The 15,733-nt window shown below is 43.2% G+C and overlaps 1 protein-coding gene across 2 annotated transcripts in view; it reads right to left on the bottom strand.

The window, feature by feature from the left end:
• SLC9B2 (solute carrier family 9 member B2) overlaps positions 1–15,733 on the bottom strand; it is an 84,069-nt gene that overhangs the window by 43,632 nt on the left and 24,704 nt on the right. For both annotated transcript variants that reach the window (XM_056566371.1, XM_056566379.1), the window contains exons 3-4: positions 8,628–8,802; positions 8,375–8,545 (exon numbers count right to left, since the gene is read on the bottom strand). In XM_056566371.1, coding sequence (XP_056422346.1) covers positions 8,375–8,545; positions 8,628–8,802 — 346 coding nt within the window. The remainder of the gene's footprint in view (positions 1–8,374; positions 8,546–8,627; positions 8,803–15,733) is intronic.

Raw genomic sequence — 15,733 nt, 5'->3', positions numbered from 1 at the left:
CTGAAAACACCCCCCTCGGCTTATACTCGAGTGAACTCCCCCACCCGCAGTGGTCTTCAACCTGCGGACCTCCAGAGGTTTCAAAACTACAACTCCCAGCAAGCCCGGGCAGCCATCGGCTGTCCGGGCTTGCTGGGAGTTGTAGTTTTGAAACCTCCGGAGGTCCGCAGGTTGAAGACCACTGCGGCCTTCAACATCATCCAGCCCCCTCTCACCCCCTTTAGTTCTGAGTACTCACCTCCGCTCGGCGCTGGTCCGGTCCTGCAGGACTGTCCGGTGAGGAGGTGGTCCGGTGGGATACTGGTTCCGGGCTGCTATCTTCACCGGGGAGGCCTCTTCTAAGCGCTTCGGGCCCGGCCTCAGAATAGTCACGTTGCCGTGACGACGCAGAGGTGCGTTCATTGCCAACGTACTTCTGCGTCATTGTCAAGGCAACGCCTCTATTCCGGGCCGGAAGCGCGGAGAAGAGGCGCCCCCGGTGAAGATAACAGCCCGGACCACCTCCCCACCGGACAGCCCTGCAGGACCGGACCAGCGCCGAGCGGAGGTGAGTACTCAGAACTAAAGGGGGTGAGAGGGGGCTGGATGATGTTGAAGGCCGCAGTGGTCTTCAACCTGCGGACCTCCGGAGGTTTCAAAACTACAACTCCCAGCAAGCCCGGACAGCCGATGGCTGCCCGGGCTTGCTGGGAGTTGTAGTTTTGAAACCTCTGGAGGTCCGCAGGTTGAAGACCACTGAGGGCGAATGATGAGAAGAGGATGATGAAGGGGGGGTGTGGGGATGATGAAGGGGGGTGGGGATGATGAAGGGGGGGGTGTGGGATGATGAAGGGGGGGGGGGGTGTGGGATGATAAGGGGATGATGAAGGGGGGATGTGCGGGATGATGGGGGGATGTGTGGGATGATAAGGGGATGATGAAGGGGGGATGTGCGGGATGATAAGGGGATGATGAAGGGGGGATGTGCGGGATGATAAGGGGATGATGAAGGGGGGATGTGTGGGATGATGACAAGGGGATGATGAAGGGGGGATGTGTGGGATGATAAGGGGATGATGAAGGGGGGATGTGTGGGATGATAAGGGGATGATGAAGGGGGGATGTGTGGGATGATGACAAGGGGATGATGATGAGGATGTTAATGACGGGTCTGGATGATGACAGGGGGGGATGAGGTATTTCCCACCCTAGGCTTATACTCGAGTCAATAACTTTTCCTGGGATTTTGGGTTGAAATTAGGGGTCTCGGCTTATACTCGGGTCGGCTTATACTCGAGTATATACGGTAATTTTTCCAATGTGTTGTGTCTTTTTTTAATTGAATATTCAGGCTTAGTAATGGAGGCTGTCTAATAGACGGAATCCATTACTAAGCCGGGGCTTAGCGTTAGCCCAAAAAACAGCTGGCCCTAACCCCCAATTATTACCCCGGTACCCACCGCCACAGGGGTGCCGGGAAGAGCCGGTACCAACAGGCCTGGAGTGTCAAAAATGGCGCTCCTGGGCTTAGGCGGTAACAGGCTGGCGTAATTTAGGCTGGGGAGGGCCAGTAACAATGGTCCTCGCCCACCCTGGTAACGTCAGGCTGTTGCTGGTATCTGGCTGATACTGAAAATAGGGGGAACCTTATGCCTTTTTTATTTATTTATTTATGAAAAAAAAACGCATAGGGTTCCCTGTATATTCAGTATCAGCCAGATACCAACAAAGCAGCAACAGCCTGACGTTACCAGGGTGGGCGAGGACCATTGTTACTGGCCCTCCCCAGCCTAAATAACGACAGCCTGTTATCGCCTAGGCCCAGAAGCGCCATTTTTGACGCTCTGGGCCTGTTGGTACCGGCTCTTCCCGGCACCCCTGTGGCGGTGGGTATGGGGGTAATAATTGGCGGTTAGCGCCAGCTGTTTTTGGGGCTAACGCTAAGCCCTGACTTAGTAATGGATTCCATCTAGTAGACAGCCTCCATTACTAAGCCTGAATATTCAATAAAAAAAACACAACACATTGGAAAAAATATTTTATTTAAAAAAAAAACATGCCCCACAGCCCTCGTTAACCATTTTATTAAAATTTTAAAAATCAAGTTCATCTGTCGTAATCCATCGAATCCGTCGTAATCCTCTGCATACATGGTTCTGAAACGAGAAGAAAAAAAAACACAAAAAAATGGGTTAGGACATTTTTTGCGCTCTCTGCAGGGGAGAGCGCCCATAATGCAATGTCTACCTAAACAGGGAGCCTCCAATTGGTGCAAAACTACAACTCCCAGCATGCCCAGACAGCCTTTGGCTGTCTGGGCATGCTGGGAGTTGTAGTTTAGCAACAGCTGGAGTCTCCCTGTCTGGGTAGACACTGGCAGAAGGGTCTGTTCCCATTATCCAAAATGGACAATATGAACAGAGCTTCAGACTTACTAGCCTGGATCTCGTCTGTAGCTCCGGCCCTAATGATGTCATCACTAGGGGCGGAGCTACACGGACCCGCAGGGACTGGATGGAGGTAAGGGACTTCTCTATCTTCTGTATACACTATATACAGCTATAGATAGCTGGTTATAGTGTATACCGCCCAAAGGGTTAACCTACACTGTCCAGCAGTGTTAGCTAACTCTTTCCTTGCCGGGCTGGTTTAGTGCACAGCTCAGCAAGGGGTTAAGTGAGCCAGCAATGTGAATACTGTATACACACTGCAGGCTCACTGTAAGTTCTTGCTGGACAGTAGGTATACAAAGTATATCTACTGCTCAGCATCAGCTGATCTCCCGGCTCTGTAGCCTTGAGAACAGCTGATCCCGACAGTCACTTCAGGAGGATCGCAGCGGGTGTCAGGAGGAGTGACATCCGCTGTGCTCTGTCCCTTACTGCAGGTACTATTGCTCCCAACATGGAGCACACTCTGCTCCATGCTGGGAGCTGTAGTACCTGCATTAATAGACAGATCACAGCGTGTGAAACTCCTGACACCCGCTGTGATTCTCCTGTATAATGTATAGATACGGGCGGCTGCTCTTCTTTGGTCTCCTGCACTGAGTATATACACATATTCCTATTTCCCACAGAGTTGTGATTGGCTGGACCATCTGACCAATCACAGCTCTCTGCGGGAAATATGAATATGTGTATATATACACGTCAGTGCAGGGACCATAGAAGAGCAGTCGTATCTATACATTATACAGGAGGATCGCAAGGGACCCCGGCGATCTTTCAATTAGTACAGGTAACTACTACTCCTAGGAGGGAACCTACAGCAAAGAGGGGGAAGATAGTGTAGATAGAGAGGTGGGAATTATAAATTTACCTGGGGGTGGAGCGGAGGGAGGGGTTAGAATAGTTAATAGGAATAAGCTTCATAGGAAAATAAAACTTACACCCTTGAATCCCATTAACCCCAATAACATAAAGGATGGAAATGTAAAGTGTATGTTCACAAATGCCAGAAGCCTAGCAAATATAATGGGGGAGCTTGAGGCCTTGATACTGGAGGAACATATTGATATAGTTGGGGTCACTGAGACATGGCTGGACTCCTCGCATGACTGGGCTGTCAATCTGCAGGGGTTTACATTGTTTCGCAAGGATAGAATGAACAGAAAAGGTGGTGGAGTCTGTCTGTATGTAAGAAGTGGTATGAAAGTCAGTGTGAACGATGCCATAGTGTGTGATGATTCTGAGGATGTGGAATCATTGTGGGTAGAATTACAAAAGGAGGGAAATACTGAAAAAATAGTATTTGGTGTAATCTACAGACCCCCTAATATCACTGAAGAGATAGAAGTTCGGCTTCATAAACAAATAGAGAGGGCCGCCCGGGCAGGTACAGTGGTAATAATGGGAGATTTTAACTATCCAGATATAGATTGGGGTCCGGGGTTGGCTAAAACTACAAAGGGGCGACAATTCCTAAATTTATTGCAGGATAATTTTATGGGCCAGTTTGTGGAGGACCCAACAAGAAGTGATGCCTTGTTGGATCTGATCATTTCCAACAACGCAGAGCTGGTTGGTAATGTAACTGTGCGGGAAAACCTTGGTAATAGCGACCACAATATAGTTACTTTTGACTTAAAATGTAGAAAACAAAGACAGGCGGGGAAGGCAAAAACATATAACTTTAAAGAGGCAAATTTCCCTGGGCTGAGGGCTGCACTACAGGACATAGACTGGGGGGAGGTGTTGTCAAATACTGATACAGAAGGTAAATGGGACATCTTTAAATCAACTCTAAATAACTATACAGCTAAATATATACCAAAGGGGAACAAATATAAACGATTAAAACTAAATCCTACATGGCTGACACATGATGTTAAAAGAGCAATAAACAACAAAAAAATAGCCTTCAAAAAATTCAAATCTGATGGGTCAGCTATAACATTTAAACAGTACAAGGAGCTTAATAAAATCTGTAAAAATTTAATAAAAACAGCAAAAATTCAAAATGAGAGACAGGTGGCCAAAGAAAGCAAAACTAATCCTAAATATTTTTTTAGATATATAAATGCAAAAAAACCTAGGACAGAGCATGTAGGACCCCTTAATAATGATAATGGGGAGGTTGTCACAGGCGATCAAGAGAAGGCGGAGCTACTGAATGGGTTCTTTAGTTCTGTATACACTATGGAAGAAGGAGCTGACATTGGCCAGGTCAGTGCTGGTAACACATCATGTAATGTACTGAACTGGCTTAATGTAGAGATGGTACAAGGTAAGTTAAGTGATATAAATGTAAGCAAATCCCCAGGACCGGATGGACTACACCCAAGAGTTCTTAGAGAGGTAAGTTCAGTAATATCTGTACCCCTGTTCATGATATTTAGAGATTCTCTGGTGTCTGGTATTGTGCCAAGGGACTGGCGCAAGGCGAATGTGGTGCCAATCTTCAAAAAGGGCTCTAGGTCTTCCCCAGGAAACTATAGACCGGTAAGTTTAACGTGCATTGTGGGTAAATTGTTTGAAGGACTTATAAGGGATTACATACAGGAATACATAGGGGATAACTGTATTATAAGTGATAACCAGCATGGGTTTACTAAGGATAGAAGTTGTCAAACCAATCTAATTTGCTTTTATGAAGAGGTGAGTAGAAGCCTTGACAGAGGAATGGCTGTGGATATAGTGTTTCTGGATTTTGCTAAAGCGTTTGATACTGTCCCTCATAGTCGTCTGACAGGTAAGTTAAGGTCTTTGGGTTTGGAAATTTTAGTTTGTAACTGGATTGAACACTGGCTCATGGATCGTACCCAGAGAGTGGTGGTCAATGATTCGTACTCTGATTGGTCCCCGGTTATTAGTGGTGTACCCCAAGGTTCTGTACTGGGACCGCTGCTGTTTAATTTATTTATCAATGATATAGAGGATGGTATTAACAGCTCTGTTTCTATCTTTGCAGATGACACCAAGCTTTGTAGCACGGTACAGTCTATAGAGGATGTGTATAAGTTACAAGATGACTTGGATAGACTAAGTGTCTGGGCATCCACTTGGCAAATGAGGTTCAATGTGGATAAATGTAAAGTTATGCATCTGGGTACTAATAACCTGCATGCATCGTATGTCTTAGGGGGGATTAAACTGTCAGAGTCACTGGTAGAGAAGGATCTGGGTGTACTTGCAGATCACAGACTACAGAATAGCATACAATGTCAGGCTGCTGCTTCCAAAGCCGGCAGGATATTGTCATGTATCAAAAGAGGCATGGACTCAAGGGACAGGGACATAATACTCCCCCTTTATAAAGCATTGGTACGGCCTCACCTGGAATATGCTGTTCAGTTTTGGGCACCTGTCCATAAAAGGGACACTGCGGAGTTGGAAAGGGTGCAGAGACGCGTTACTAAACTAATATGGGGCATGGAACATCTTAGCTATGAGGAGCGATTAAAGGAGTTACAATTGTTTAGTCTTGAGAAGAGACGTTTAAGGGGGGATATGATAAACGTATATAAGTATATTAATGGCCCATACAAAAAATATGGAGAAAAACTGTTCCAGGTTAAACCCCCCCAAAGGACGAGGGGGCACTCCCTCCGTCTGGAGAAGAAAAAGTTTAGTCTCAAGGGGCGACACGCCTTCTTTACCGTGAGGACTGTGAATTTATGGAACGGTCTACCTCAGGAACTGGTCACAGCTGGAACAATTTACAGCTTTAAAACAGGATTAGATACATTCCTGGAACAAAATAACATTAATGCTTATGAAGAAATATAAAATCTCATCCCTTCCCAATATCGCGCCCTACCCCTTAATTCCCTGGTTGAACTTGATGGACATATGTCTTTTTTCGACCGTACTAACTATGTAACTATTATGGAACAGTGTGTTCCATGCTGGGAGTAGTAGTACTACCTAAAAAATGCAAAAAAAGTAAAAAGTAAAAAACACACACACACACACTACATTTTTATTATTGTCGGCCCACATAAATTGATCCCTGTTTAAAAATTAATAAAAATTTTGTTATAAAAAAAATATACATTTCTTTAACCCCTTAAGGACGCAGGACGTAAATGTACGTCCTGGTGCGGTGGTACTTAACGCACCAGGACGTACATTTACGTCCTGTGCATAACCGCGGGCATCGCAGCCAGGGACCTGCCGGCAATGGCCGACGCCCGCAATCTCGCGGGCGTCCGCCATTAACCCCTCAGGTGCCGGGATCAATACAGATCCCGGCATCTGCGGCAGTGCGCTATTTAAATGAACGATCGGATCGCCTGCAGCGCTGCTGCGGGGATCCGATCATTCAGAACGCCGCACGGAGGTCCCCTCACCTTCCTGCTTTCGGCTCCCGGCGTCTTCTGCTCTGGTCTGTGATCGAGCAGACCAGAACAGAAGATAGCCGATAACACAGATCTGTTCTATGTCCAATACATAGAACAGATCAGTATTAGCAATCATGGTATTGGGGACTATTCAAGTGTAAAAAAATAAAAATAAAAAAATAAAAATGTAAAAGTAAAAAAAAAGTGAAAAATCCCCTCCCCCAATAAAAAAGTAAAACGTCAGTTTTTTCCTACTGTACCCCCAAAAAGCGTAAAAAATAAATTTTATAGACATATTTGGTATTGCCGCGTGCGTAAATGTCCGAACTATTAAAATAAAATGTTAATGATCCCGTACGGTGAACGGCGTGAACGTAAAAAAAAAAAAAAGTCCAAAATTGCTACTTTTTTAATACATTTTATAAAAAAAATTATAAAAAATGTATTAAAAGTTTTTATATGTAAATGTGGTATCAAAAAAAGTACAGATCATGGCGCAAAAAATGAGCCCTCATACCGCCGCTTATACGGAAAAATAAAAAAGTTATAGGTCATCAAAATAAAGGGATTATAAACGTACTAATTTGGTTAAAAAGTTTGTGATTTTTTTTAAGCACAACAATATAAAAGTATGTAATAATGGGTATCATTTTAATCGTATTGACCCTCAGAATATAGAACACACATCATTTTTACCGTAAATTGTACGGCGTGAAAACGAAACCTTCCAAAATTAGCAAAATTGCGTTTTTCTTTTTAATTTCCCCACAAAAATTGTGCTTTTTGGTTGCGCCATACATTTTATGATATAATGAGTTATGTCATTACAAAGGACAACTGGTCGCGTAAAAAACAAGCCCTCATACTAGTCTGTGGATGAAAATATAAAAGAGTTATGATTTTTAGAAGGCGAGGAGGAAAAAATGAAAACGTAAAAATTAAATTGTCTGAGTCCTTAAGGCCAAAATGGGCTGAGTCCTTAAGGGGTTAAATACAATTTTTTCCATCACTACTGTATCTTTTTTATTATTATTTTTTAATGGTACCCTACGATATTTTTATAAAAAAGGTATCTCCATCACTTTTTTGGATCGCTAAAGTCCAAAAGAGAATAAAAAATGCCTGAAAAAACGCCAAATTTAAAAACCACATGGCGTTTTTCTTGGCGTTTTTTCACTCCCATAGACTTCTATGGGAGAAAAACACCAAGATTTTCACGAAAAAACGCCATAGTCTCGACAAGAGGTAGTTTTTAAAAAACTGGCAAGGAGCCCAAAAACGCCAAAAGGATAAAAAAAAACGCCAAACTGAAAAACACCAAGTGGATTTGGCATTTTGCAGTTTACTATTGACTTGCAGCTAACATCTGGCTGCAGCGTTTTTTCACAACAAAAAAAAAGCCATGTGGCAGAATGGGCGTTTTTATTGGCATTTTTGTAAAAAAAAAAAGTGGAAACCTAGCCTCAGAGTTGTTATTTATGGTGCTTTACAAATCTATGAGATAAGCACTTGTTTACAACACATGTTGGGCCAGGTAAAAAGCATTAAATCCATGTAAGGAGACAAAGTGGTTAAGAAAAATATTTTAGAAGAAGGGCCATCTGTACATACCAAGTAGTGGAGGAAGTGGAGGTAGATTTCGTATCTTAATAAGACCTACAAGTTTGCCACCAAATAAAGCACAAACAAGCAGGGCTAGAATCCCAAACAAATTTCCACCAGGCAAACACTGAGGACCAGTAATAGACCAGACAACTGCCCAGACCAGGAATGTCATGATAACTGCAAAGACAAAATGTTAACACAGTTTTCATTATCTGTCAAAAAAGGAGAAAATCTACAATATCATAATGGATGTGCATACCATTAGTAGTTATAACAGAGAGGCGCCCTTGTGGAGGACAAGCAAAAAACTTCTTTATCTTCAGACATGCTGTTTCTTTCTGATCCTGCTGCTGATGGCTGTCACTGTTTATCAATGCACTTTCTTCATTAGGTAGTGCTCCGTCAGTTGTCTTTAGTGTATCCAGCATTCCTTCCTAGATGGCAAAAATACAAACCACATCATTACTTTTATGCAGTAGGAGCCAGATCGGACTGCTAGTTTTTATATTCACCTTTATATTAAACATGATCCCTCCAAACTATATCTAAATACTAGCTGAGTACCCGGCGTTGCCCGGTTTTTCCTTCCTAATCCTTGTTGGGGAGGAAAATAAATAAAGGAGGAAGCTTTTGACTTCATATCCAGTCCCAATGGATGGTACACCATCAATGCTGCCGAAATGAGGACCTTTTGGGGCCTTGTGTTGCATATGGGCCTAGTTAAAAAACCCAGTGTCAGGCAGTACTGGAGCGGGGACGTCCTCTACCAGACCCCACACTACAGTATGGCCATGACACGTCCCCGGTTTGAGGCCATTCGGAAAAGTTTGCATTATGTTGATAATGCCGCATCCCCCTCCCCAATTTTTGGGAGGCCTATGTCCCTGAGCGGGAGGTCGCTATTGATGAGTCTCTCAGTAGCTTTAAGGGGAGACTCAGCTTCCGGCAGTACATTCCCACTAAGCGGGCGAGGTATGGCGTGAAGATGTATAAACTTTGCGAGAGTACCTCAGGGTACACTTGCAAGTTTATGGTGTATGAGGGACGAGATTCCTGTATTGAACCCCCAGAATGTCTCCCCACTCTGGGTGTTAGCGGAAAAATCATTTGGGGCCTTTTGCACCAATTGCAGGTAAGGGTTAACACCTTTACGTGGATAACTTTTACACTACTATCCCTCTGTTCACATCCCTCACCGACAGATGCATGTTTCAAAAGTTTCAAAATTGTGGTCACTTGCGGGGATTCTTTTTAGATTTTATGTCAGATCCTAGGCATTTGAAGTGCAAATCACCACTTTAGGCCTCAAATCTCATAGGTGTTGTCTCAATCCTAAGCCCTGTTTTGTACCCGCATAGTGCTTTACCGCCATATATGGGGTATTTCCTTATTCTGGAGAAACTGGGCTACAAATTATGTCAAGCTTTTTTTTTCTTACTACTTGTGAAACCAAAAAAAATTTGGTTGATACCAGCAATTCAGTATAAAAAATCTAATTTTCACTTTTATGGCCCTCTGTTCAAAAAAGTACTCACTATAACCCTTGTTACGTTCCTTGAGTGATTTAGTTTCCAAAATGGTTTCACATGTGTGGGGTTTCTGCTGTTCTTGCACAATGCACATGGGGAGGAAAAATCCGGGCTAAGATTATGTATTAAATAGGAGAACACTTGGGACGACTGACGTGGAAAATGACTTAGGAGTCTTAGTTAATATTAAATTTAGCTGTAGTGACCAGTGTCGGGCAGCTGCTGCCAAGGCAAATAAAACCATGGGGTGCATCAATACGGGCATAGATGCCCACGACAAGGAAATAATTCTACCGCTGTACAAATCACTAGTCAGACCACACATAGAATACTGTGTACAGTACTGGGCACCAGTGTACAAGAAAGATATAGTGGAGCTGGAGAGGGTTCAAAGACGGGCAACCAGAGTAATACAGGGAATGGGAGGACTACAGTACCCAGAAAGATTATCAGAATTAGGGTTATTTAGTTTAGAAAAAGGAAGGCTAAGGGGCGGCCTAATAACTATGTATAACTATATCAGGGGACCGTATAGAGATCTCTCCCATGATCTATATGTACCCAGGACTGTATCTATAACAAGGGGGCATCCTCTACGTTTAGACAAAAGAAGGTTTCTACACCAGCACAGATGGGGGTTCTTTACTGTAAGAGCAGTGAGACTGTGGAATTCTCTGCCTGAGGAGGTGGTCATGGTGAACTCAGTAAAAGAGTTTAAAAGGGGTCTGGATGCATTTTTGGAGAATAATAACATTGCTGGTTATGTATACTAGATTTATAGGGACAGAACGTTGATCCAGGATTCATTCTGATTACAATATTTGGAGTTGGGAATTAATTTTTACCTCTAGTATGAGGATTTTTTGGAACAAGATAAGTAAAAACAAAAAGGACTCCAGCTCACCGTGAATCATTAGGCCAAGGAGATACATCTGCAGGGAGCACGAGAGCAGGAAAGCCGAGCCATATCCTTGGTGAAGTAGGATGATCCAATGGAGGAAAAAGGGGGGAGGGGGAACTCCAGCTCCGCAATAGGAGTAAAAATTAACCTTTAATAATGCATGATTAAAAAATGATCCATGGTCCAAAATGAACAAAAAGACAAACAGTGCTCAGTGAGTTAAAACCCACGTCAACCGACGCGTTTCGGACCAACTAAGGGTCCTTAGTCATGGTGCTGCATCCTATCTGGACGGCTGCAACTTTTATACTGAACTAAGTATCACAGTCACATGACAAATTACGTCACAGATTGAGCCACAATTGATGTATAATCACCAATGATTAGAGTACGGCATGTACAGAGAAATACAAAAAAGAACTAATAGCAAACAGGAATAACCGTAGAAAAGAAGCTAGTAAATGTACGCTAAGTCACTTTTGTAATTCATGCCCTTAGGATACCTGGTATCCAACATAAGAATCCAAAAGGCTTCACGCTTAAGGAGGACACGTGACCAGTCCCCTCCTCTCGGCGGTGGATGCACCCTTTCGATGCCACATATTTCTATGGAGGACACATCACATTGGTGAGTTTCATGGATATGTTTTGCAAGACCAGATAGAGACTGCATATTAAAAACCGCAGAGTGTGAACTATGAAAATGTTCATATATGCGTCTCTTCAATTTTCTGGTGGTGCAACCCAAGTATTGTAATTTGCATTGTCTGCAAGTTGCCACGTAAATGACATGTGTAGTGTCACAGTTGATGAACATTTTTATGGGATATTTGTTTCCATTTATGATTGACACAAAATCTGTCGACTTGGCAACATGCTTGCAAAGATTGCATCTATTGCGGGCACACTTGTAGAAGCCCTTGAGATGAAGCCAGGTATTTGAGGGTTCTTTACTAAGTATATCACTTGGTGATAGCTGATTACCTAGCGTGCGGCCTCTTTTAGCCACAAATTGGACCCCTTCATGTAAAATGGAAGTCAAAATTTCATCATCAAATAGAACCGGTAAATGCTTGGATACAATGCTTTTGATCACTGAAAAATCAGTACTGTATTGTGTTGAAAATGTAATTTTGTTCCTCGCCTTGACACTGTCTGAATTTTTCATGGCCCTGGTCTCTGTTAGAAGAGCATCACGGTTCTTGTTTCTGGCTATGTTCTTTGCTCTGGTTAGTGTGGCTCTGGAATAACCCCTGGCCAATAATCTATTGTCAATATCGGTGCATGTGTGCTCAAAAACTGTATCCGTAGAAGAGGCTCGTTTAGCCCTAATATATTCTCCCACCGGTAAATTGCGGGTGACATGACTGGGATGACAGCTTGTGGCAAAAAGTAGACTGTTGCTTGAGGTAGGTTTTCTGTACATTTTTGAGTGCACCGATTTGACAGATGTATCACCCGTCAGATGTACATCCAGAAAATTAATTGAGGGCCCCCCCACTCCAACGTGAACCTTAGATTTAGATTATTGTTGTTAATGTAATTGAGGAACAATGTAGCCTCGTAACGGGAGTAGGACCATACTAGGAGGAGGTCATTTATATATCGGCCGTACCAGTGCATAGCATGAGCAAACGGGTTATCGGACGAATATAGATGAACCTCCTCCCAATACGCCATGTATAAGTTGGCTAAACTGGGGGAGAATTTTGATCCCATGGGGCATCCTGTAATTTGAATGTAATGATCAGTGTCAAAGCGGAAAAAAATTGTTTTTCAGGAGAAAAAGCCATGCATCCAATAAGAAATTAGATAATGTCACATCATAGTTACCATACTTTCTGACATGATATTTAACAGCTTCTATTGCCATATGGTGCGGAATGCAAGAATAGAGGCTAGTCACATCACAAGATAACCATGAGTAGCCATCTAATTTTCTCTATAGCTGATAATAGAGCTTTAGTGTCGCAGACATAACCTGCAGTACGTACAACCAAAGGCTGCAAGGACCAATGTGCCATGCTCAACATGGTTGATTTGTCAGCAGAATCTTTCGTGTCTGACATCACCCCAGTCACGGACACCAAAAAAAGCTTTAAAACAGCTAACCCCTATTTCTACCCAGTTAATGCGAGAACCGAATCTATGGACACTTTCCAAAGTCGTGTAGAGAGAGATCTGAAAGATCTTTTTCAAAATAAAAAAAAATCATCTCCTAACAATTTAACAAGGGCAGAAAGAACAGCTCTCAAACAACTGGAAAAGAACCCCAATATTATAGCTAGGGGAGCAGATAAGGGGGGAGCTACAGTCATATTGGACAAATCACTATACTGTGACCAAGTGTTGAACATGCTTAGTGATGTGGTAACATATCGATTCCCAGTGATCCTACGGAAATAGTCAAAAAGGAGCTAAAAGCACTAATATCCTATGGTGTATCTTTGAATATTTTCAGTGAGCAACAGGGCGAGTTTCTCTGTCCTGATTGTCTGGTTATGCCAGTCTTTCATGCACTGCCCAAGATCCATAAACAGGTATTCCCTCAACCTTTACGTCCTATAGTGGCAGGGATTGGGTCAGTGCATGAGAGACTGGCATCTTGGGTGGATTCGCTGTTGCAGCCTTTGGTTGTACGTACTGCAGGTTATGTTCGCGACACTAAAGCTCTATTATCAGCTATAGAGAAAATTGATTGGTTAGATGGCTACTCGTGGTTATCTTGTGATGTGACTAGCCTCTATTCTTGCATTCCGCACCATATGGCAATAGAAGCTGTTAAATATCATGTCAGAAAGTATGGTAACTATGATGTGATATTATCTAATTTCTTATTGGATACATTGTTTTTTCTCCTGAAAAACAATTTTTTTCCGCTTTGACACTGATCATTACATTCAAATTACAGGATGCCCCAGGGATCAAAATTCTCCCCCAGTTTAGCCAACAAATACATGGCGTATTGGGAGGAGGTTCATCTATATTCGTCCGATAACCCGTTTGCTCATGCTATACACTGGTACGGCCGATATATAGATGACCTCCTCCTAGTATGGTCCCACTCCCGTGACGAGGCTACATTGTTCCTCAATTACATTAACAACAATAATCTAAATCTAAGGTTCACGTTGGAGTGGGGGGGCCCTCAATTAATTTTCTGGATGTACATCTGACGGGTGATACAGCTGTCAAATCGGTGCACTCAAAAATGTACAGAAAACCTACCTCAGGCAACAGTCTACTTTTTGCCACAAGCTGTCATCCCAGTCATGTCACCCGCAATTTACCGGTGGGAGAATATATTAGGGCTAAACGAGCCTCTTCTACGGATACAGTTTTTGAGCACACATGCACCGATATTGACAATAGATTATTGGCCAGGGGTTATTCCAGAGCCACACTAACCAGAGCAAAGAACATAGCCAGAAACAAGAACCGTGATGCTCTTCTAACAGAGACCAGGGCCATGAAAAATTCAGACAGTGTCAAGGCGAGGAACAAAATTACATTTTCAACACAATACAGTACTGATTTTTCAGTGATCAAAAGCATTGTATCCAAGCATTTACCGGTTCTATTTGATGATGAAATTTTGACTTCCATTTTACATGAAGGGGTCCAATTTGTGGCTAAAAGAGGCCGCACGCTAGGTAATCAGCTATCACCAAGTGATATACTTAGTAAAGAACCCTCAAATACCTGGCTTCATCTCAAGGGCTTCTACAAGTGTGCCCGCAATAGATGCAATCTTTGCAAGCATGTTGCCAAGTCGACAGATTTTGTGTCAATCATAAATGGAAACAAATATCCCATAAAAACATTCATCAACTGTGACACTACACATGTCATTTACGTGGCAACATGCAGACAATGCAAATTACAATACGTGGGTTGCACCACCAGGAAATTGAAGAGACGCATATATGAACATTTTCATAGTTCACACACCTGGTGAACTATCTGGTCTTGCAAAACATATCCATGAAACTCACCAAGGTGATGCATCCTCCATAGAAATATGTGGCATCGAAAGGGTGCATCCACCGCCGAGAGGAGGGGACTGGTCACGTGTCCTCCTTAAGCGTGAAGCCTTTTGGATTCTTATGTTGGATACCAGGTATCCTAAGGGCATGAATTACAAAAGTGACTTAGCGTACATTTACTAGCTTCTTTTCTACGGTTATTCCTGTTTGCTATTAGTTCTTTTTTGTATTTCTCTGTACATGCCGTACTCTAATCATTGGTGATCATACATCAGTTGTGGCTCAATCTGTGACGTAATTTGACTGTGATACTTAGTTCAGTATGAAAAGAAGCAGCCGTCCAGGTAGGATGCAGCACCATGACTAAGGACCCTTAGTTGGTCCGAAACGCGTCGGTTGACGTGGGTTTTAACTCACTGAGCACTGTTTGTCTTTTTGTTCATTTTGGACCATGGATAATTTTTTAATCATGCATTATTAAAGGTTCATTTTTACTCCTATTGCGGAGCTGGAGTTCCCCCTCCCCCTTTTTCCTCCATTGGATCATGAGGATTTTTTGCCTTCCTCTGGATCAACTCATTAGGGACTCATTAGGGTTATAGGTTGAACTTGATGGACTCTCTTATTCTACCTTATGAACTATGTTACATATGGGGTATTTTCTTTCTCAGGCCAAGTTCGGATCCCTATGTGTCACGTATGGGCGGAAACTGTCATGGTCACATGACGGTGGATACCCTGTGACGCGGCGGGTACCGGATTCCGCTTCCGGACGCGATCCGTGCGCCGGCAATGGAGGCATATATAAGGAGCAGAGGGGTGAGATGACAGCACCTCCTGACGAAGTGGGGAGACCCACGAAACGACGTCCGTTGAGGGTGCACTGTGTCCCTGGATGGCCTGTGGGAACATGCCTATTACAGGTAGTGTGTTATGGATATTTATCATT

Source organism: Hyla sarda, chromosome 1 (genome assembly GCF_029499605.1).
Source record: "Hyla sarda isolate aHylSar1 chromosome 1, aHylSar1.hap1, whole genome shotgun sequence".
Classification (NCBI taxonomy): domain Eukaryota; kingdom Metazoa; phylum Chordata; class Amphibia; order Anura; family Hylidae; genus Hyla; species Hyla sarda.
This window is presented reverse-complemented; position numbering and strand designations above follow the sequence as displayed.